Genomic DNA, 22,714 nt, shown 5'->3' on the forward strand with positions numbered 1-22,714 from the left:
TCTCCACCAGGAACTGTGATACTGAAATTTGAGAAGTCCTGGTACGGGAGCCGTGGGACCCTGACCCGGCTCTGCCAGCCCCCGTCTTTGGGGCCTCCTGTTGGACACCTGCCCTCTTGGGGCATCAGCTTCCTTATCTGTAACAAGGAAGCCAGCCTCACAGGTGGACATCCATGTTAAACGATGTGTGAAAGCTCCTGAGCCCAGAGGAGCCTCCATAGACATTCACTGAGTGCACATCCGTCTTCTCCCTCCCACCAGACTCAGGTTCGCAGCACTCCTTCAGGTGCCTCTGGATCTAGGCCTTTCTTTCACCTCAGCTGCTGTCCCAGGAACACCACTCACTGACCCTCCTCCCTGACACCATAGGTCAGGAAGGAACTTAAGCAGACCTGCCTGTCCACTCCCTCCACCGATGCGTTAGGTTGGTGCTGGCATCACCACCCTTCTAGAAATAGGTCACCCCCCATAAGACTTTGTTTATAGAAAACAGGCCAGAAGAGGCCCTGGTGGGCACATGGTGGGGACTAAGAAAGTGCTGATGGAAAGATGGACGACTGCTGTTCTGGTTTTACCCTTTATCTTTGGGGCATTATCTTCTCATTGCTGAAGGGAGATTCCAGAGCATATATTTGCCATGGAATGACATGTCACCCAGGGCCTCAGGAGCATGGGAGTGGTGGGTGGAGGAAAAATGCAGCTTGGCCCAGCCCTCCTACTAATCTTTTCCACTTTTTATGTGTCAGTGGGCCTCCTGAGAAAATCCCCTCCACCTGCTTCCTCAGCAGCCTTGGAAGCTGGTCCTGGGAAGAGTGGCAGGTGGGGAAGCTCCTCCTCTTTTGAGACTGGCTGACTTGAGGGGTGAGACCTGGGAAGACCTGGCTGCCAAGAGACATTCTCAGCCTCTAGCCTTGGGACAGGCATCTCGATAATGCCTTGCTTTATTTGTGGAGTAAAGACAGTCCTAGGGCTTCCCTGGTGTCTCAGTGGTAAAGAATCTGCTTGCCAAGCAGGAGATGCGGGTTTGATCCCTGGGTCAGGAAGATCCCCTGGAGCAGGGAATGGCAACCCATTCCAGTATTCTTGCCCAGAGAATTCCAGGGACAGAGGGGCCTGGCGGGTTACAGTCTATGGGATCGCAAAAGAGGGAGCAACTATACAACGATAATGACAGTCCTCCTTGGAAATGTTCGGTTCTCTCAAGGCTACTGTGAGGGAAGGAAGTTGTGTTTGCAGGGATCAGACCACCACTGTAATTTTGTTGAGAGACACCCAGAGATATTGACATTTTCTCCAGTTACTGTACTGCCTCTGACTCACTGTCCAGAAAGAACTTTAAGAAGAAAGTTATTTATTTACTTGGCTGTTTCGGGTCTTAGTTGGGGCATGTGGGATCTAGTTCCCTGACCAGGGATCGAACCCAGGCCCCCCTACATTGGAAACATGGGCTCTTAGCCACTGGACCACCAGGGACGCCCCTAGAAGGAACTTTGATAATAGGTCCAGAGTAATTGTTAGCCATTCTATAATGACCCAAACACATTCCTTAGTTATGTAGCAAACCCCATTGCAAAGGACCCCATTGGTCCCTGGCTCATCTTGGGTCTCAGACCACATGTTCCTGGGCTGCTTGAAGCCTGGCTCAGTGAGGCTCTGTGGGAAGAGAGCAGGGCTGGGAGTGGACCCACAGAAGTCCTGATGTTACCTCACTACCGATCAGCTCTGTGACTTTAGCGAGTTGAGCCAACTCAGTTATGAAATGGAGAGAAGGACGGGCCCTCCCAGGGCTCTGTGTCTCATCTGTGCCATGTGCTTCCTGCTGTTCACCTCACTGGATGGTTTTGATGCTGTTTGCATGCTGGATGTGCAGGTGCCTTGAAAACTGAAATTCTGTGCAAAAGGGCTTTTGAAAGTGAAAATGATAGTCGCTCAGTCGTGCCCAACTCTTTGTGATCCCAGGACTTATACAGTCCATGGAATTCTCCAGGCCAGAATACTGGAGGGGGTAGCCTTTCCCTTCTTGAGGGGATCTTCCCAACCTAGGGATCAAAACCAGGTCTCCCACATTGTAGGCGGATTCTTTACCAATGGAGCCACAAGGGAAGCCCAGGAATACTGGAGTGGGTAGCCTACCCCTTCTCCAGGGATTGTTCCTGACCCAGGGATTGAACCGGCATCCCCTGTATTGTAGGTGGATTCTTTACCAACTGAGCTATCAGGGAAGCCCCTTACGTGCCCTGAAAAAAGTATCTGTAGACTTGCCCATGACACTCAGAAAGTAAAAGGCTTCCTGTATATAGATCAGGTCCTGGCCACCTGGTAAAGAGCCACCTTGGATTAGGGGCCACACCCTTGGTTTACAGGGCTCACCATTCTTAATTTTAGAATCAGTTGCTGATTTTAGAAAAAGTTCTAGTTGTTCTGGTTGTTGGGGCCTCTCCCAGAGCTGCTGGGTTCCAGAGCATCCCTGCTGATTTGATCTTTTTGACTTGAGCCATGATGCAGCTCCTGAGGTCCTATGGACCATTCTAACTCCTTTTTGATTCCAAGAAGGGCCTTTTGCAAGGGGATGGCACAAAGCAGCTTTTCAATCTCTGTATGCCCTGGATGGCTCCTGTCTTCAATGTAGGCAGTAGCCTTGGTGTCAGAACACAGAACTGACTTAGTCCTCACTGTCAGGAGATGGGTCCCAGGAGTAAGAAGTCTTTCCTCAGGGCCTAGTAGTCCTGGTGTTACCACATTTTCTCCCAGGCCCCTTACAGTTGGGCTTTCCTGGTGGCTCAGTCGGTAAAGAATCTGCCTGCAATGCAGGAGACCCGAATTTGATCCCTGGGTCAGGAGGATCCCCTGGAAAAGAAAATGGCAACCTACTCTGGTATTCTTGCCCCGGAAATCCCATGGACAGAGCAGCCTGGTGGACTACAGTCCATGGGGTCGCAAAGAGTCGGACACGACTGAGCTACTAAACCAGCACCCCCAACCACCTAAGGGTGATGCTGACCCACGGTGACAAGCGGGGCTGGTGGGGCTCAGACCATCCACGTGAGTGTGATCACTGACTTTTCTCTCTCCAGAGTTCTTCTGTCTCTCCTTGGGGAAGAGAGGACCCCATTATCTGCCCCAGGAGTGCTTGCCTTGTATTCTCATGCTGCTCCACAAAAATCCGCATCCTTTACCAGGGTGTCCCCACTGCGGGCCGGATCTCTGTCCCTTGCAAGTACCCGACACAGGCCCCTGGCCATCAGTCTGTGTTTCTCTTTGAATTCTATTGATACTGGATTGCAACCATTCCAGCCAGCCTCTGGGTGTTTCCCCAGTTGACAGACCACTCGTAATGTGACAAATGAGAGCAGTAAATGAAGGCTCTAACCCCCTTGGCTGTCTGTCTCATGTGGTAGAACCTTGCATTAAGGGTTTCGATGGCTGGTTGGTTTGTCGTTATGTCTGACTCTTTGTGACCCTATGGACTGTAGCGTGCCGGGCACCTCCATCCATGGAATTTCCCAAGCAGGAATACTAGAACGGGTTGCCGTTTCCTTCTCCAGGAAGTCTTCCCAACCCAGGGATTGGATCCAGCTTGGCAGGTGGCTTCTTTGCCCCTGAGCCACCTGGGAAGCCGTTAAGGCCTATGTGTGTGTGTGCTAAGTCCCTTCCGTGGAGTCTGACTCTTTGCAACCCTGTGGATTGTAGCCCACCAGGCTCCTCTGTCTATGGGATTCTCCAGGCAAGAACACTGGAGTGAACTGCCATGCCTTCCTCCAGGGGATCTTCCTGACCCAGGGATCGAACCCACATCTTTTACATCTCCTGCATTAGCAGGCGGCTTCCTTACCACTAGTGTAAACCCATTAAGGGCTATACTCTCCATTTATAGGGCCAAGCACTCTGACCTTTATGTCAGTTCTTGGGAGCTATGGTTTCTTTGAGACAATGCACCACAGCCATTATTTACTGACTGAACAAATATTTCTTGAATATCTACTCTGTGCCAACCCACATTCTGAGCTCTTAGGAAAGAGTTGTTTGGTCACTCAGTCGTGTCCGACTCTTTGAGACCCCATGGACTTTAGCAATAGAAAAGAAAAGTTCCTGAATTCACATCTAAGAGAAGAGGGATTAGACTCTAAGGCTGATGGAGTGACTAGTGGTGGAAGTGTCGGGCCAGGTAGGAGGGGAGCTGACCTCAGGTAAGTAGGTCCTGGGTAACTCTCTAAATCCCAGGCCAGAGTTCATGGTATTACTCTCCGGGGATGGTGGTAGATATGGCTAATTAAAAGTTTTTCTGGTGCAAGGTTTATATTTTTTTTCCTTTCCAGATCTCTCTGGGACCATGAGGCAGGGCTAGTTACCTTATGAAGTTGGCATCTTAGGGAAAAACTACCTAAGGCCCCGCCTGTCTCTTTTTGGAGGCTCACCCTGAAGTGGGAGGAGCTGGGTCTGGCTCGTGGCAGCCTGTTAAGAAACCACTCTTCCAGGGCCTGCCTGTGAGTAAGCCCTCTGGTCTGAGTTTCACCTCTGAAAGTCAGAAGTGGGGGTCTTTCAACCAAGGAAGCCCAATCAGACTCAGATGAAAACTTGGGAGTATTAGAAGTGTGTATGGTCACATAAGGGGCTTCCTGATAGCTCAGCTGGTAAAGAATCTGTCTGCAATGCAGGGTTCAATCCCTGGGTTGGGAAGATCCCCTGGAGCAGGGCAGGGCAACCCACTCCAGTATTCTTGCCAGGAGAATTCCATAGACAGAGGAGCCTGGCGGGCTAATGGGGTCACAGAGTCAGACACGACTGGCGACTAAGCATGCACTCATGGTCACATGAACTGCTTTCAGGAATGACAGCATGTGACATATCAGACAAAGGAAACAGTTCTTCTGCTTTGGGCTATTTCACCATCTGTCACCAGGCAGGGAGTGGTGAGGTTGAGCATGGGAACAGTACCCGAGATGTGTGAGTTCAACTGTTGGCTGCCGTGGGCTGGCGTCTGATTGGGGGTTGGTGGAAGTGCCAAAGCTCCATCTCAATGGAGCTTTTTATTTTTTCCAAGAGTTGGAGAAAGTGAGGTCTGCATCCGCCCCTTTCCTGGCCTGGTGGTTAGAAAGATGTCCCTTTTCTTTCCTCTTCCCCGACTGAATCACTGGGGAAGTTCTAGGAGCCTGTGGCCACTGGCTGTCCGCTCTGTCACGCGAGGGACCTTTGGCCATGAGTCGGGCACTTGGGGAAAGGGGAGCAGAGGCTGGAAAGGGGGGTAAAGGCTGCTCTCACCTAGACCAGGACTGAGCCTTTGCTGATGTCACCACAAGCACAATTTCAGGAGCAACAGCTACCCTTAACAGGAGGCATGTGTGCATCAGGAGCCTCCTGAGGTGATGACTGAAAGCAGCACAAATATGAAGCTGAACTAAAAGAAAAAAAAAGCCCTTTGTCAAAAAAATTAATCAAAATTTCCCAGTAGAACTCAGGCCCCTTCCCTAAACTTAGCACCTTCTCTGTTTAGAGCCCAGGGTACCTCTGCTATCTGCACCCTCTCAATAATGAGGAGGAAACCCATCCCCAAGGCTGTAGGTCAAGTTCAAGGCGTGTTGGCTGCTTGGAAGCTTGGTAATGCCCTTCGTCTTGCATTTATCTCCTCCCCTACCTTTTAGTGTGGAGCTTCCTATCAGTGGGTGTTCAGTAAATCTTAAGTGTAGGTTTGAGGGTGGGTGGTTGATCAGCCTACATTCCAGTGACCCCCGTGTCTGATTTTGGGGAGCTCCAAATTGGGGGTCTTCCCTGCGTTATTCCACCTTGCATCTGCTTTCTTTTGGTGGTCAACTCTTGCAGTTCAGCAAATTGCTACTCTGCCCAGCTTCTTTGCTGTAGCAGAGACTGGCAATACTTGATTTAGGTTTGAGCTGTGGAGTTCTAAAAGTCTTCTCTGTTCAGAAGGTATTTCCTGAGCTTCATCTCTGTTCTTGGCAGAGTACTGGTGTGGCATGGGGAGGGGTCACACAAGGTAAGATTTATCAATGTCCCTCTCCTAACATCTAGCTGGAGAGATGACAAATAGCCTACATGGAAGACAATCAGAAGTCAAGCATGTAAGAACAGGAAAACCCATAGGGGTTGACTAAGTGGTCATCAGTCAGACTATAGCTGGAACCACATCTGCTGATTGCTTACTCCAGTAGCTAGACTCATGGGAGGCGCTTGAATGATAGCATTGCACCTGTAAGCCTGGAGATGTTATCAGGTCTCTGAGGCAGTTACTTCCATGAAATATGCCCAGTTTGTCAAGGGGCTTGGAATCCGATTGCCATGGGCTCGCGTCTCAGTTCTGCCATTAGAAGCTGGGTGACCTTGGGCAAAGTTATAGTTTTCTCTTCTGTAAAAACCAAACCAGAGATAATCTTGACGACTTCAGGGAGTTGTTGTGAGGAATTTAATGAAATAGCATGAAAAATCATTTAGCAACTGCCTATCACACAGTGGGTGCTCATTATGTATTCATGTCCTTCCTTCTGCTTTGAATAACAGCTAGGACTGGAATGTTCAGCCAAATGGTTAAGGCTACGGACTCTAGTACCCATGGCCTGAACTTGAAGCCTAGCATAGAACACTTGCTGTTCTGTGACCTTGGACAAGCTACTTAAATGACTAGTTTTCTCAATTTTAAAATAGAGATTTGGGGACTTCCTTGGTGGTCGAGTGGTTAAGAATCCGCCTTCCAATGCAAGGAACACGTTCGACCCCTGGTCAGGGAACTAGGATCCCACATGCCATGGGGCAACCAAGCCTACACACCACAGTGAAAACCCAGCACCGCCAAAACAGCATAGAAAGCAAAACAACAACAAAAAATCGGGATTAAAGGAGGGTGTGTGTGCACGTAGGTACAGCATTTAGAAGCAGAGCCTGGTGGGCTGCCGTCTCTGGGGTCACACAGAGTCGGGCACAACTGAAGCGACTTAGCAGCACCAGCAGCAGCAGGCCGGCAGCTGTGGCGTGCGAGCACAGTGAGTCAGCCTTGATGGAGCTTCTGACCTTCCCTGGGAGGCAAGTCTTACAGGCCGTCCCGGTGTCCCTGGTGCTCCTCCTGCCTCCACCTCACCTCTTTCCTCAAGCGCCTGCTAAGTTGCTTCAGTCGTGTCTGACTCTTGGCCTGCTAGGCTCCTCTGTCCATGGGATTCTCCAGACTAGAATACTGGAGTAGGTTACTGTGCCCTCCTCCAGCGGATCTTCCTGACCCAGATATCAAACCCATATCTCTTTCGTGTCCTGCATTGGCAGGCGGGTTCTTTATCACTAGCGCCACCTGAAGGACTGAGGAAATCCAAGAGTGTCGAGGTTATGTAAGCCACCAGCGCAATCACAGATTTGAGGACAAACCCTGTGATTAGGGGAGGGGATCCTAAGGGAGTCTAGAGTCTGACCAGCTGTGACACCGCTTCTCAAGTTCTTAGGGACCTAAGCTTAGCGTTTTAAATCCAAAAACCTCTTTCATGGGGGATTTGTCCCCAAATCAGAGATTGTTTTTGTTCCTGAAGGTCTGCTCCATCCTTAATCCTGAGTTGGCTTTTTCAGAAGAAGCCAGGGGCTTGGATTTGGGAATTTAACAAATACAGTCATGTGAGCAGGCTCTGCCTGCACATTATTGCTGACTGTGATGTGTTCCTAGGAGCTGCCAGGTGGTCCTGGGTGGCCCGTCCTCATGAGTAAACCGTTGATCGAGTTCAGTGTTGCTGTGCCCAGCAGCTGCCTCGCTCCTTTCTGGGGCATCCAAGACTCAGTCCCAGGACCGCCCTCTGAGCCTGGGCTTTCCTGCAGCGTGCCACGCCGCCTTGGGGGCCCGGAGGCTTTTCTGTGCGTCGTTTTGCCCAGATTAGTTATGCCTTGATCACTGAGGTGTGGCGTGTTCACTGAGGTGTAAGCAGTGGTCTGAGTGGCCCTGGCCAAGCGGGGAGAGCGGCGTAATAGGTGCGGAATTTTGTGTTGAGGTGCCGACTTGCCTCTGCAGCACCGCTTTGTGGTGTTCAAATGCACACAGCAGTGTGTAGGGATGGACCTTGAGTGCTGAAGTCACTTCTGGTTTTGTCCACAGGGTGTGGTGGCAGCCTCCCTGCGGGTGGCCCTGCTGTCCACGTCTGAGGGACCAGAGTCCAGACGTGAGCCCAGGAGTGGGTGGGTTTGTGTGTATGGGATGGAAAGTTGACATACTGCTTTTTGTAGCACCTTTTGGTGCTTCCCTGGTGGCTCAGATGGTAAAGAATCTGCCTGCAGTGTGGGAGGCCCAGGTTCAATCCTTGGGTGAGGAACATTCCCTGGAGAAGGAAATGGCAGCCCATTCCAGTATTCTTGCCCAGAAAATTCCATGGAGAAAAGGAGCAGAGAAGGATGAGGAGGAGAACCAGGGTAGGTGGCTGAGCGGATGCATCGGTCAAACGAGCACGTCTTGTTTGTCCAGGTGGCCTGTCCTCCCAGGGTTGTCGCCCATGCTGTGGGAGGGCGTGGCGGGTGGGAAGGGAGTGAACCCTCCTGACATAGAGCATCCTGCTGTGAAGTCCATTTCGATGGGCCCACTAGTCCTCAGAGCAACCCCCTGAGCGGCAGTACAGTACCTTCCTGTGGGCTAGGAAACAGGCGAAATGAAGGGAAATAACATGTCAACGTCAGCCTTCTAGTGACTGGCAGCTGGCCTGTGAACTCAGACCTTTCTGACTGCGGAGCCTAAGCCCTTAACTACTGTATAGAGTGATGACAAGTCAGAGGGACACCGGGGTACAAAGGAGGAAGGGGGAGAGGTTTGCTTTGAAATGAACAATGTTCACTCTTAAAATGAACCTCATGGGTGTGAGCTCCTTGAGGAGCAAGGTGATTCCCAGTGAAGACATACGGAGACCAAGTTGGAAGGGAGCCTTCAAGCCCGGGGCTTCTGCTGCAGGGAAACTGCTGACTCACTAAGGGGACATTTCTGATCCTTGGTCCCAGGGAGCTAGCTCTTGGGAGCCCTGAAATCCAAGAGATATGTTATCCTGATCTGGTGACTATGGCCAAAGGGGAGGAGTGAGGCAGTGGGGGCCTAGCCGTGGGGCTGTGGGCCCGGCTTTCTCTGATCAGCCGGTCTGCCTGGGGGAGGAAAGGGCCGAGGAGGAATGAGATTCGGTGGGTGAGAACCTGCTTGCTGATATGGTTGCTTCCTATCAAGAGGAGCAGCAACCTCCTGGCCAATACCTGGGTCTGGAGGATGAGGTGCCTGCGACCCTGGCAGAGGGCTCAGATGGGGACCAGTGGTCTGTCCCGGTTCCGGTAGGACTGAGCCCTCACCATGGTGTTGACACAGAGCTCCCTGCTTTTTGTGAAAGCCCCAGGATCTTCCTTAGATAGTCTGGGCGTGTTCATGATCAGGCAGCTTTGGGGAGACCCTGGATGGTCTGGGCATGTTCATGACCAGGCAGCTTTGGGGAGCAGCTTTGTGCCTGGGTTCTGATTCTGTCTGACTTGGGGCTTTTCTGGGTGCCCCATGTGGATGGTGATGGGGACAGTGGTTCTGTGGGTCTCAGAGCAAATAAAACACATGTTGTGATGTGCTGTGTAGTGGTTAAGTGTGGACGTCTTACCCCAGATGCAGCCTCGTGATTTCTGGATTAATTTTTGCTCTGCCAAGTTCGTGAGCGAGAATGACAAGTGATGCATGACGCAAGTATGGCTTCCTCCTGTCACCCGAAGCCCTCAGGCTGCATAGGCGTGTTTTTAACTGGGACATTTGCTCTGCAAGTGCTCATGATCGCAGCTCTTGCAACAGGGTTTAGATGTCATCCTTGCGTTTGCAGAAAGGGTGAAATCAAATCAAAGATAAAAATAGAGTGTCTTCCCAGTCTGCATCTCCATCCTTCATTCACCCCGTTTGGATTAAACGTCTTCTTCTGGGGCAAAGTGCACCATCGTAATTAGGCTCCTAGGCTCTGAAGGCTGGAGACTGTGACTGGGTTTGTCTGTGAGTTGTGTACTTTGCCCATGACTATTTGAGGAGGATAAAACTAGAACAAATGCTGGGGCAAAGGGCAAGCCAGAACCAGTTAGCAGTGATTTTTTTTTTTTTTTAAGCAGTGATTTTTAATCCTTTACATTCATGGTGTGGGTCCTTGCTTTTTTTGTGAGCATGGAAAAGATGAGGATCCTACCCTTGGGAGCAGCATTCTCTCAATTCTTCACATTTTTCTTGGCCTCACTTGGGCTGCAGGTCTCTGGTTTTCACCCTGGTGGGTGTCCTCTCAAATGTGTGACAGAACTCAAAGGAGTGAAAATATAGGCTTCTAGGTTGACTGATATCACACCAGCACCATTTCCTGGGAGGCAGGAGGTGAGCTGGGGCCCAGAGTCAGACAGAACTGGTTTGGGAACCCAACTCTTATGCTACCAGCCAGTGTGATGCTGGCTGCGTACTGACCAGTTTTTCTCATTTTTGTCTTTGTTGTAAGAGTTCATGGACTAAGTGAAAAAGATAAGCTGTATTATATGCCCAGTGCCTAGCAGATGCTCAAAAGCTAGTCAGGATCCTACCCTCTTCCCACCCACAGCCCCACACTGATTTTCTTCCCTTACGACTGGAAATACAGCATGGTTTGTAGAAAGAACATGGTCATTAGTGGGCAGACCTGTGTGATTCTACCAGCTTTGTGTAGATAAGACCTTCTACCAATATCCATCTGTCCATCCACCCAGCCAGCCAACATGGCTGAGTTCCTGCTAAGGCACAGACTCGGGATCTAGGAGCTGGGTATAGGGCTCTGCACACTCACTGAGCATGGCTTTCAAGAAGCAGGAGAAATATATGCTCTGGAAAACAGAAGAGGCAGCAGCTGGCAGTGCGATCCCTGTGTTTGAATGTTCACACTGGGTATGAAAGTACTGCCAAAGCTGGCATCCTCCTGGAGAAAGGTCCCTGTGGGACAGCCTTGCCACCTGGCCAGGGCTGCCTCAGGCCCTTAAGCTGATTGCCCCATCCTGAGGCTGCAAAAGTACTCATTCAGGCTTAGAGTGTGGACGGAGTGTGGACAGAGAATGGAGGGGGTCCTCTGAGGGCTCAGGTGTGCAGCGTGGACCCAGCTGGGAGGACCTCCCTCTCGAGGCAGAACATCACTGGGCATTAAGTCCCCCTCCATCAAGGTCCTTTTGAGAATGAGAGAATCCCAGGACCTTGAGTGAAGTCCCGTATCTTCCCTCATTCTTGCCAGAGGGACCCTCTGGCATCCTGTTTGACGCTAGATCTGCAACTTCAAAGTGCTTAGGAAACCAGAGAGGGCGTGCAGTGGCCCAGCTTCCCAGCTGTGAAGGCTACATTTGCCCCTCTATCTTTGGCTGGTTTTTACCCTCAACATCTTGGAGACCAGCAGGTAAGAAGCGGGACTCAACTCTGATAGATTAATGTAAGTGAGGATCAGATAAACCTCTAAGGACATGAAATACCTTCTCATGGAGGAGCCTGCTCGCTTGGACTTTTCTCATGACTTTAGCCCTGAAGGGCAATCTAGGCCCCATGAAGGAGGCACGTCTTAGAGATGCCAGGATATCTGGTTTCTCAACTCTGTGTGACCCTGAACAAGTCACTAACCCTCTATTAAGTCCTCTAATAATGGGTGTATAACAGAGGATGATAAAGGAACTCGGGAACTATTGTTCAATCATTTCAACCCACAAGTATCTCCATTTGTGTTACCTTTTGTATCTTTCTTTTAATTCTCCCTGCCCCCACTAGATTATAAAGCTCCTTGAAGCAGTACTCTGCCATATACGTCTCTGTACTCCCTCAGAAATCTAGCAGAATACATTTCAAAAAGCAGGTGCTTAGAAGATCAGTTTGACTTGTTGATTGTATACAGTACGCACTGGAAGAATGCTGCTCTGAACCTGTTGATGATGACTTTTGAGACTATTTCAGAGCTAAGAATCACTGTGACTACCTTGAGTGGCTATAACTGACAGGCTAGAAAACCAACTGGGACGATGAGTGCATTGGCAGTTAATGATGTTATAATCGGCCTGAAAGCAAATAGCTTCTCTCCCTGCAGTTGCTTTCAAATTCAATAAAGGAGAAGTGGTACCTTAACACAAAAGAGTTAGCATCTCTCAATTATAGAATTTGAATCTTGCATGAGTTTTCAGGCTGTGTTCCAATTTCCACCTTGGTATTTCATGTGGCAGAAGGGTTTGGGGCCTTGTATCTCAGCTGGTCACTCCTGAATCACGGTGTTTCTGCTGTCAGAAATACTCAACTGTTAGGTCCCTGAAGTTAGAACTGCAGTGCTGATATGAGATGTTTCAGTTTGTTGGGGTATGTGAGTATGTGTGTGTGTGTTTATAGCCAGTTTGCATGTTCCTATGTCCTGTGTATATAAATTTATGCAGTTCTGTGAATTCACACCACAGATGCTTTCTAAATGACAAGTTACAGAGTGAACTGAAACATTTACGTTTGTCAGTGTGGTCACAATGTTTGGCTTCCGTCTCTCACTGGATGCAAGTTCTTGGGGTTATAGCGTATAGAATTTATCCCTCAGGTGGTCTCTCAGCTACAGTTTAACAGATTCAGTGAAATCAAGAATTTAACTGGAACCAAAAGCAAAACTAGCGTTGTTTTACTTTACCACAGAGATGGGAGTATAAAAACTGTTCTTCATTAATTTGTTGTTAAAAAAAAAAAATCGCCTGCAATGAGAACCCCAACTACAATCTTTTTCAGTGGTTCCCTCGTAGCTCAGTCAGTAAAGAATCTGCCTGCAAGGCAGGAGACCTGGGATCGATTCCTGGGTTGGAAGATCCCTTGGAGAAGGAAAAGGCAACCCACTCCAGTATTCTTGCCTGGAGAATCTCATGGACAGAGGAGCCTGGCAGGCTACAGTCCTAAACTGTACACTAAACCACCATTGATAGTGACGGTGGTCAAGAGGGTGTGTGGGTTGAGCTGTCAATCAAAAGAAAGATCTCTGGTGTCTTGAGTGGGAAACAACCCCTGTCTGGGTTTTAAGGACTGGAAGTTGAGGATTGTTTCTTATTAGGAGTCTCTTAAATGTGTGCCTCTTGGCTATTGATACTATAATTGATTGTCTCTGTCTTCTATAGCTTGGAATTGCCATTGGGTTCTTGGTCCCTCCCGTCTTGGTACCCAACGTCAAAGACCAGGACAAGCTTGCCTACCACATCAGCATCATGTTCTACATAATAGCAGGTGTGGCCACTCTGCTTTTCATCCTTGTCATCATAGGTAAGGTCACTGATAGACCCATGGGGGGCGGGGAGACAAGGATGTCCTGCTGACCTGGGTGAGGACCTTGTGAATATGGCCCTAGAACACCATTCTGGGTATCATGTATTTTATAAAACATGTCTGTAGAAACTGGAAGCCAAGCTTCCAATGGTCTTCAAATGTTTTAGCCAGAGTAGTTGCTGCCAATACAATAGTAACTGGTCCTGTGTGCTTTGTTAGATGCTCAGTCAAGATTAGTTCTAATGACCAGTTCCTCCGTATGACCTTATGAGAATTAATGGGCAGCCTTGATCCCCTTGATGCAACTCTGCTGAGTACTTGTGACACCACAGGCCCTGTGCTGAGTGCACCTGTTCTCATTGACCCCTATGGGGCGGGGAGGGGGGCGGTCCTAGTATCAGTGTCTCTTAACCAAGAGAAAACCTTGACTTAAGAGGAGATAAGGAAATTGTTCAAGATTAGATAGTAAGTGGCAGAGATTGAATTCTAGCCTAAACTGCTGACTCCATAATCTACATTTCTGAAACAAAACAAGATTGACCCACAAACACTAAAGCTCTCATATAATCACTCAAGAATGCCTGGGGCCCACATTTTTTAAATACTTTGAAAAGTGTATAGGATAATGCTCATTATGAAAAAATCTAGAAGATACAAAAAAGCATACACAAAACAATGACCATTAACTTAGCCTAGAATTAGTTAATCCCAAACTCCAGCCCCAGAGAACTACTGTTACTCCATGTATACAGATTTAATCATTGAGATGTTTGGTTAGTATAATTTATATCATCTTTTATTATCTGAGTAATATCAGATGGGCTGTGATAAAGAGTGTAGAAGAAGTTTTCATTTTCAGTGAGTCAGTTTCTTTAAAGGTTAACCAGCTTTCATTTAATATTTGAAACTCCACCATACACGTTAAAGATTTCCTTCCTGCCTGCCGGCCTCACCTCCAGAGTCAAACATTATTATGATCATGGACTTCCGCTAGCTGATCTCACTGTGTCATTCCCTCCCTGGGGTCCACACTCAGAGGAAGGGCTTTTCAGAGTTCACAGAATCTCCTGGACGGAGAACCTGGAGTTCCTGTAAAGGTGAGAAAGGTGTTCCTTTGAAGCTGTGGTTGAGAACAGGAAAGAACATCCTCAGACAGCCTTGAAGTTTCGAATTGTAATGTGCTCAGCTCCAGATTCTTGTGTTGGTAGCAGGTGAGGGCCTGGTCCTTTGCAGAGATCCTGGAGTTGGGACCTTTCTTTGCTTTACATTATACTAACAAGCATTGACCACTGCTCACTGAGTAAGGAACTGAAAAATCTTATCCAAATTGTGGTTTGTGGTTGCCCAATCCTTGAGCAAACAGCTATTGTTGCCAAGATTAAAAAAAAAAAGTCTCTCGCCTTGATTTCTTTCCCCTGATAGAAGGGGAGGTGAACAGGTCAGACAATGATTGAGAGGTTCCCAGCGGGTGGGGGAAGTTGGCCAGGACTATTTCCGGAAAGGAAGAAGCAAGACTCTGAAGTCCGGACTGGAGATTTATCTGGGTGGAACGGGAAGACCTTTGATGTTCAAGAGAGTAAACCTCATTTCCAAAGCTTCCTCTAACTGGAAACCATCTCCTGACCTTTCAGGAGCATTCTCATGGAGGCTGGGGGTGAAGATGGTGCTTCAGCTGGGGGACCAGTTTAGGCAGACAGCTGGTTAAACTGATCTGGCCCCCAGAGAACTGGACAGCAGTCAGTGCAGTGAAATGGACTGTACCGGCTGTACTGAAACTAGAACGTACGGAGAATGGTTTTCCCACTGTCCCTCCCAGGTCCTTCCTATCAGAGCCCCAGTCCTGCAGGAGCGCGTGTTAGTCCTCTGGTTTCCCAGGAGGCAGATGTCCGATTCACACTCTGAGAAACTAGGGAGGGACTCTAGGTCTCTGCAATAGGAGCAGCTCCTTCCCTCACTCAGGGAGTGTTTATTGGCAGCTGGTGCCAGGCTCTGTGCTCTCATGGGCAGCCCAGCCTTTTCCCCGGGAGGAGCTCTGGGGCTGAGTCCCCATCTGGGCCCACGAATCCCAGAGCCTCAGCTCTCACTTCCTTTCTGTCCACTGGTTACTATGGGATTCTTCAGTGCTCTGCCATTTGGTATTTGCCATTTATTACAGGACTCCTTTATCCTTGAGCACTGCCTGGAAGAAAGTCCAATGATCACAGCTGTCCAAAGGTCATTAAGAAAAAGAAGTCAAAGGACCAGCCCCTCAGCCACAGACAGTGAGATGCAGCTTCAAGAGAGGAGGCTCGAGAGGATTTAATCAAAGAATTAATATTTCCTTTTGGAGTCTGAGCCCCTTCTCAGATGAGGGAGTCAGCTCTTATCTGTGTGTCAGCTCTGCAGGAGTAGGACCAGGGGACTTGCAATGACCTCTGTTTGTTTCCTTTCAGTGTTCAAAGAGAAGCCTAAACATCCTCCAAGCAGGGCCCAGTCCCTGAGCTATGCCTTGGCGTCTACTGATGCTTCGTATTTAAGTTCCATCATCCGACTCTTCAAAAACCTCAACTTTGTGCTGCTAGTCATCACCTATGGTATGATACACGTGTGTCTGGGGTGTACTGGAGCTGGGCATGTGAGACAAGAGACCTGATGTTTCTGTGCATCTTACAGTTTCCAGATCCCAAATGTATATGTAAAGTCGTCATTTAGGGTTAAGCAGAAGAGCCAGCTGTGCCTCAGAGTCTTCCCTGTTCCTTTAAGTTTAACCATCCCTTCCCCTGTCAAGTCACCCGGCAACATGCCTGCTGATCCTCCAAGTCTCATCCCAGTATGTCTGCTGTGAAGCAGTATTAGAAAGAAAGTGAAGTCGCTCAGTCATGTCCTACCAGGCTTAGCCTCAGTCATAGCCTAACAGGCTTCTCTGTCCATGGGATTTTCCAGGCAAGAGTGCTGGAGAGGGTTGCCATTTCCTTCTCTAGGGGATCTTCCCAACCCAGAGATTGAACCCAGGTCTCCTGCACTGCAGGCGGATTCTTTACTGACTGAGCTACAAGGGAAGCTTGTAGCTTTTTTAGGGCTTCTCTGGTGGCTCAGAGGGTAAAGCATCTGCCTGCAATGTGGGAGACCCAGGTTCGATCTCTGGGTTGGGAAGGTCTCCTGGAGAAGGCAGTGGCAACTCACTCCAGTACTCTTGCCTGGAGAATCCCATGGATGGAGGAGCCTAGTAGGCTACAGCCCATAGGGTCGCAAAGAGTCAGACATGACTGATCGACTTCACCATACATCTTTGGAGAAAGAAATGGCAACTCACTCCAGTACTCTTGCCTGGAAAATCCCATGGTCGGAGGAGCCTGGTGGGCTATAGTCCATGGGGTCGCAAAGAGTCAGACAGGACAAGTCATTTCCAGATCTCTTTCCCCACACACTAGGAACTCCCTGAGAGTAGAGATTTATGTCTTTTTACCTGTATAGTTCATCAGCAGTAGGAGGACTTGTAGCCTAGAGCAGGTACTCCAGCAGTTGTTAGATGGGTGATTGAATGAATGTGTGGTTGGATGTTTACATGAGTCTCACTACGTGAATCATTCCCCAACCAATCCTTCATCTTCTAACTTGGCCTCTTTTCTACCTGAATGGAAGACAACATCCAAATTTCATGTAATTTTCTTGGCTTTGGTAAGATACATGTCAGTCTTTCTGCTGGCATATTGGCTTACCTTTCCAGCAAGGTGTTTGCAGCATCTTCTTTCTAATGATTAATGGTAATGTTGTCCTAGACCTGGGCAAGGACACAACCTCAGGGCATTCCATTAAAGGTGTCTTTACAGATCCACGCAAATCTACTGCTCTCCACTCTGCCCATTTACCCCTCCAGTTTGGTGTGATTACAATCCTGGAAGTATATCATGCTCAATAACCAGAAGAAAAAAGATGTGAGACTGGTTTGACATGACTTATTCTTAGTGAAATCCCAGTTGGCTATTGTTCAGTCGCTCAGTCGTGTCCAACTCTTTGCAACCCCATGGACTGCAGCATGCCAGCCTTCTCTGTCCTTCACTGTCTCCTGGAGCCTGCTCAGACTCATGTCCATCGAGTCAGTGATGCCATCCAACCATTTCATCCTCTGTCATCCCCTCCTCCTCCTCTTTCCCAGCATCAGGGTCTTTTACAATGACTTGGCTATACCCTTAGGTTTTCTCTAGGCTCCGAAACCATGTGTAATAACATTTGCTATGTGCAAAGATTTTTTATTTAACTCCCACCACACCAATGTGTGGTAAGTGGTATCATTTTCCCATTTTAACAGATGAGGAAACAAACTCAGAGAGATTAAGTAATACCTCAAGAATACACAGCTTTTAAAGGGCAGAGCCAAGATTCAAACACAGATTTGTCAGACTCCAAAGCCTGATCCATGATTGCCTGTGCTCCTTCCTTGAATTTTGCCAGGGAACGGCAACCCACTCCAGTAGTCTTGCCTGGAAAATCCCATGGACAAAGGAGCCTGGTAGGCTGCAGTCCATGGGGTCTCAAAGAGTCAGGCAGGACTGAACGACTTCACTTTCACTTTTCACTCTCATGCATTGGAGAAGGAAATGGCAACCCACTCCAGTATTCTTGCCTGGAGAATCCCAGGGACAGAGGAGCCTGGTGGGCTGCTGTCTATGGGGTCGCACAAGGTCAGACACGACTGAAGCAATTTAGCAGTAGCAACTTAGCATTTTAAGCTTATCAATGCCCTTTACCTGAATTAAAGTGTTTGCCTGCTGAGGTGTTAGCTAAGAGGTGGTATCATCAGTAGAGAGGCACCCCTGGTTTTCAGGCATATGAATCGGTTAGGTGAATAGCACTAGGTATCCATGTCAGTCTTCAAGGTCTGTGGTCTCCAATCCTCCTCTCTCCACCTTCTCGGTTCTGAGTGTGTCTCTGCATTCATTCACAAAACAAAGTTTCTAATTCTCAGGGTGGCCAACTAAAGATAAAAATGGTGATAAAGTGGAGTTGCTCACCACTGAGAGATATTCAAGTGTAGGTGGAACCAGCCTACACTTTAGTGGGGATATTGTGGGGAATATCAGCCTATAGATGGATGGTGAATCATGATAGTGAAACTTTGGCCACGTGATGTGAAGAACTGCCTCATTAGAAAAGACCCTGATGCTGGGGGAGATTGAAGGCGGGAGGAGAAGGGGACGACAGAGGATGAGATGGCTGGATGGCGTCACCGATTCAATGGACATGGGTTTGGGTGAACTCTGGGAGTTGGTGATGGACAGGGAGGCCTGGCGTGCTGCAATTCATGGGGTCGCAAAGAGTCGGACACGACTGAGAGACTGAATTGAACTGAACTGAACTGAAATGTGATCTTTTGGTTCCCTTCCAGACTCAGGATTCCATGCTTCTAAGAACTTTCCCTTTTCCCTAGAATTAAACGTCTTGAGTGCATCAGCCCTTAACCGCTATAAACCTTATTGTGTCTGACAACAGGGCATTTGAGACCTACCATGGAATTCTAGGAGAAGGCAATGGCACCCCACTCCAGTACTCTTGCCTGGAAAATCCCATGGACGGAGGAGCCTGGTAGGCTGTAGCCCATGGGGTCGCTAAGAATCGGACACGACTGAGCGACTTCACTTTCACTTTTCACTTTCATGCATTGGAGGAGGAAATGGCAACCCACTCCTGTGCCTGGAGAATCCCAGGGACGGCAGGGCCTGGTGGTCTGCCGTCTATGGGGTCTTTTTGCCGTCTATGGGGTCGCACAGAGTCGGACACGACTGAAGTGACTCAGCAGCAGCAGCAGCAGCAGTGGAATTCTAGGGCAGATAACTGCTTAATAAATATCTCCTGTGGGTGAGAATAGTGATGGTGGTATTAACCAGGCAGTGGCCTCATTCCGGAGGTTTCAGTCTTCAGTGCTAGAGGCTGTTGATGGCAGGGTCAGGTCACTGACCCATGAAAGTAAGAAATACCAAAATGTACGAGGAGCAGCACTGTTTGATATGGGCTGGGCTCTGGGTTCTGGATACTCTTCCTTATCTATCTGGTTAAGTGATAACACAAAGAATAAATGCGTTAACACTTCTGGGATGGTGGAGTGAGGACAGTAGATCTTCTGATCCTCCATGAAAACAAAAACACTGGCAGACATTATCAGCATCAGTTATTTCAGGGTTCTTGACTAAAGGCTTAACCCAACGAGCCTCTGTTCAAGGCAAATGGCTAAATAATGGTAAAGTAGCAAGCTTTGAGTCTTAACTTGTCCTATTCCAATCCTCCCCTCTAGACTCTGTGGTAGCCTTGAAAACTAGCTTCCCAGACATGATAGCTGTGAAAACTAGCAACCTCACAGCCACTGGAGGGGCCCAGACAATTTTGGACACCCCCCCTGCCCCCCTCCCCAACAAAGTCCCATCCCTAGCTCACTGTTTATTTGACTTCCGTTTCCCTGGAAAGGTTCCATTCAGAGGATTTGCCTATATTTGACCTGACTCAGAGTTCTCTCAGTGGGAAAGCGCTATGTCCAGGGTATTTATTGAAAGCAGTCACTGTTTAACATCACAACTGTCTGAGGTTACAATACCAGTTGGGGTCATCAAGAGGCTGGCCAAAGATCTTGAAAGGAAAATCTGGAGAATGAGACAACCAGGGGGCTTTGGAAACCTCTGACATATTCTTAGCAGTCTAGAAATCTGCATGTCCAGAGCTGTGCACATGCCCAGGACAGACCCAGGGAAGTGCTAAAGTCTCACACTGGCTGAACGTGAAGCTCTGTGTAAGCGGAAAGTGAAGGCTAGGGCAGAGGTGGCACCACGCTGCTGAAGCATCACAGGCGAATCCCAGTGCATACATAGAGGTCCTCAGCAAAGTGGGAGACTTATGGGCTTTACGGTATTTAAGGAAATCTCTGCCTGATCGTTAGCCCTAAACTAAGTTAGTAGCGCAGAAACCAGTTGCTGCACGTGACAAAGGACACAGGTGTTACGAAATGAGTCCAAACTGCGGCGGCAACAAGGGTGGGGGAAGGAGGAGAATCTCGTTTGTAGGGATGACATTATATTAAAAATGTCCAGTTTCAAAAAAAAGAAATAGAATTTCTTAACATTTTTCTCAAAAGCCTGGGGCAATCCCAGTGAGAAAGCGTTGAACTAATCTGGTTGTTTGCACACATTTCATTATAGTCAGAAAAACACAAGCCTTATTTTCTTGAGAGAGGGTTGGACTTGGTGACAGGGTCTTTGCCAACTAGGAAATGATTCTTAGGCTTGATCACAGATTTGGGAAAAAATGTTATCAAGCCGTTACTGTGTGTCAGGCGCTTTATATGCATTATATGTGTAAAGTGCTTTATATGCATTATCTCATTTAATCTTCTAAAGAAATCCATGACCTAGGTGCTTAACTGCTCCATTTCATATTAAGGAAACTGAGGCTCTGATTTAATTCCTTGCCTGTGATTAAACAGTAGTAAGCAAGAGAGCTTAGTATAAACTGTCTGTCTGAGACCAAAGCCTGTCTTCCTAACCACACCACTTTGTCTCCCCATGCTGAAGGGAGCCTCTTGGAGACAGAACGGGGGTCTGTTTTCAGCCTCAGTTGCCTGAGTGGCCTCTGGATCTGTCTGGCAGGGGTGACAGTGATGGATTGTCCTTCCTCAGATTCAGTCCTCAGACCCTTTCCCTGGGGCTTGCTTTCCTTGAAGATGAGGCTCTGGAGTTCTGGGGGTTAGAAGCAGGACCTGCCTTCACTGACCAGCCGTCTTTGGGACATGGGCATGATGAGGTTTCAATCTTAATGTGTCTTTCTGAGGGTTACAGGTCATGTAAAGGCACTGTTTGACACTCAATCTGCCTAAGAATCCCTGCTTTCTTCTCCTACAGTCTGCTCCAAATTGAAAAGGCACACACAACCAAAAAAAAAAGGACCCTCTACAAATTCGACTAAATGCTGTGAGACCTCCCAGAATCCTGCAGGTTAAGCTTTGAAAAGGAACATGGTTCATACTTTAATTATATGTGTGTATAACCATTTCGTATAGGGCTTCCCAGGTAGCTCAGTGGTAAAGAATCTGCCTGCCACTGTAGGAGATGCAGGAAACTCGGATTTGATCCCGGCGTCAGGAAGATCCTCTGGAGTACCCTGGGGTAAGAAATGGCAATGTACTCCAGTATTTTTGTCCAGAAAATTCCGTGGACAGAGGAGCCTGGTGGGCTGCAGTCCACGGGGTCGTAAAGAGTCGACACGACTGAGCGACGAGGACACACGTAACCGTATGATACACAATGTTTGTATTTTCCTCTGAATTATGAACTCCTAGGACCATGTCGTTGGGAATCAAGCAGTTGATAGAGTTTCATGGACAAATGTGCTGGATCTGGGTGCACATGTCTTGGAGTAATAGCCTTGATTGATGGGCCAGTGAATGCAGAGTTGGTACGTAAGGAACATAAGGTCTGAGTTTTTGGTCTCAGCTCTGCTAATGACTGAGTGTTCCACCTTCACCCATCCTGGGCTCCTCCTTTGTCTCTCTAAGAACCGGCCCCTCAGAAAAGAATAACAACCTTTGCTTCCCATTTGAGTTCCCTGGAACTCAAGCTATGCTTGTGAAGAATCTGCAGGGTTGGGCATCTGAACTCACAGCCTCAACCTGAGTCCGAGGACACCTGTCCTTGGGGCTCTCAAGGCCTTTACACCACCCTACATGGGCCTCGGAGGAGCTGTGTGACCCCTCAAGATGCTGTCAAGATGCAGGGTGTAGCACATCCTTCTGGGAGTCCCTGGAGCTTTGCTGAGGTCAGGCTGGCCCTTTAAACCAACAGTTTACTCCAGGTTCAGGAGGACAAAAGGGAAATGAGCACAGAGTTCCCAGAACCCAGACATGAGATCTGGGATCAGAGTTTCCCACTCTGGCCTGATAGTAGAGTCCCCTGGGTTGTGGGTGGTGTGTGCCTGGATTCCCTGCCTCTCTTCTGCAAAGTCAGATTCAGAGAGTCTGCGAGGGCCTGGGAATCTGCCTTTGCAAGCATTCCAGGAGATTCTAGCATGCAGCAGAGTTGAGAACCTCTAATGTGGGTGTGTAATGGGTGATTCTTGAAGCCCCTTCCCCTCCCAGCTGCTTCCATGGGAACCCCGGCCTCTCACAGCCTGGGCCTGCTCTGTGATCTTCTTGTGCCCAAGGCCATTTAGTCACCTTTTCAGAGAGTTTAAGAGATGCCCAGGGAGGGGAAGGGGAGGGGGGGTTTATTGTTGTTAAAATGCAGATTCCTAGCTTCATTCCAGGAGAATCAAATTAAGTAGGTCCTGGTAGAGCTCAGAAATCTGCATTTAAAAAATCTGAGGCCTTCTAATGCCAGTGATCTCTAGGCTGCCATTTGTAGAATTTAGTCTTGACACAAGACAGAAACTCAGAGTCCCTTCTGCCTTTCTAAAGTCCACCCTCTCAGGGACCCAGACCTCTCCCACAGGTGGCTGATACAGGCATGACCTGGCCTTTCA

The 22,714-nt window shown here is 48.6% G+C and overlaps 1 protein-coding gene across 1 annotated transcript in view; it reads left to right on the forward strand.

The window, feature by feature from the left end:
* LOC113899135 (feline leukemia virus subgroup C receptor-related protein 2) overlaps window positions 1–22,714 on the forward strand; it is a 55,606-nt gene that overhangs the window by 15,003 nt on the left and 17,889 nt on the right. The window contains exons 2-3 of the mRNA XM_027552472.1: window positions 13,093–13,234; window positions 15,670–15,810. Coding sequence (XP_027408273.1) covers window positions 13,093–13,234; window positions 15,670–15,810 — 283 coding nt within the window. The remainder of the gene's footprint in view (window positions 1–13,092; window positions 13,235–15,669; window positions 15,811–22,714) is intronic.

The sequence above is a fragment of the Bos indicus x Bos taurus genome, chromosome 10 (assembly GCF_003369695.1).
Source record: "Bos indicus x Bos taurus breed Angus x Brahman F1 hybrid chromosome 10, Bos_hybrid_MaternalHap_v2.0, whole genome shotgun sequence".
Lineage (NCBI taxonomy): Eukaryota > Metazoa > Chordata > Mammalia > Artiodactyla > Bovidae > Bos > Bos indicus x Bos taurus.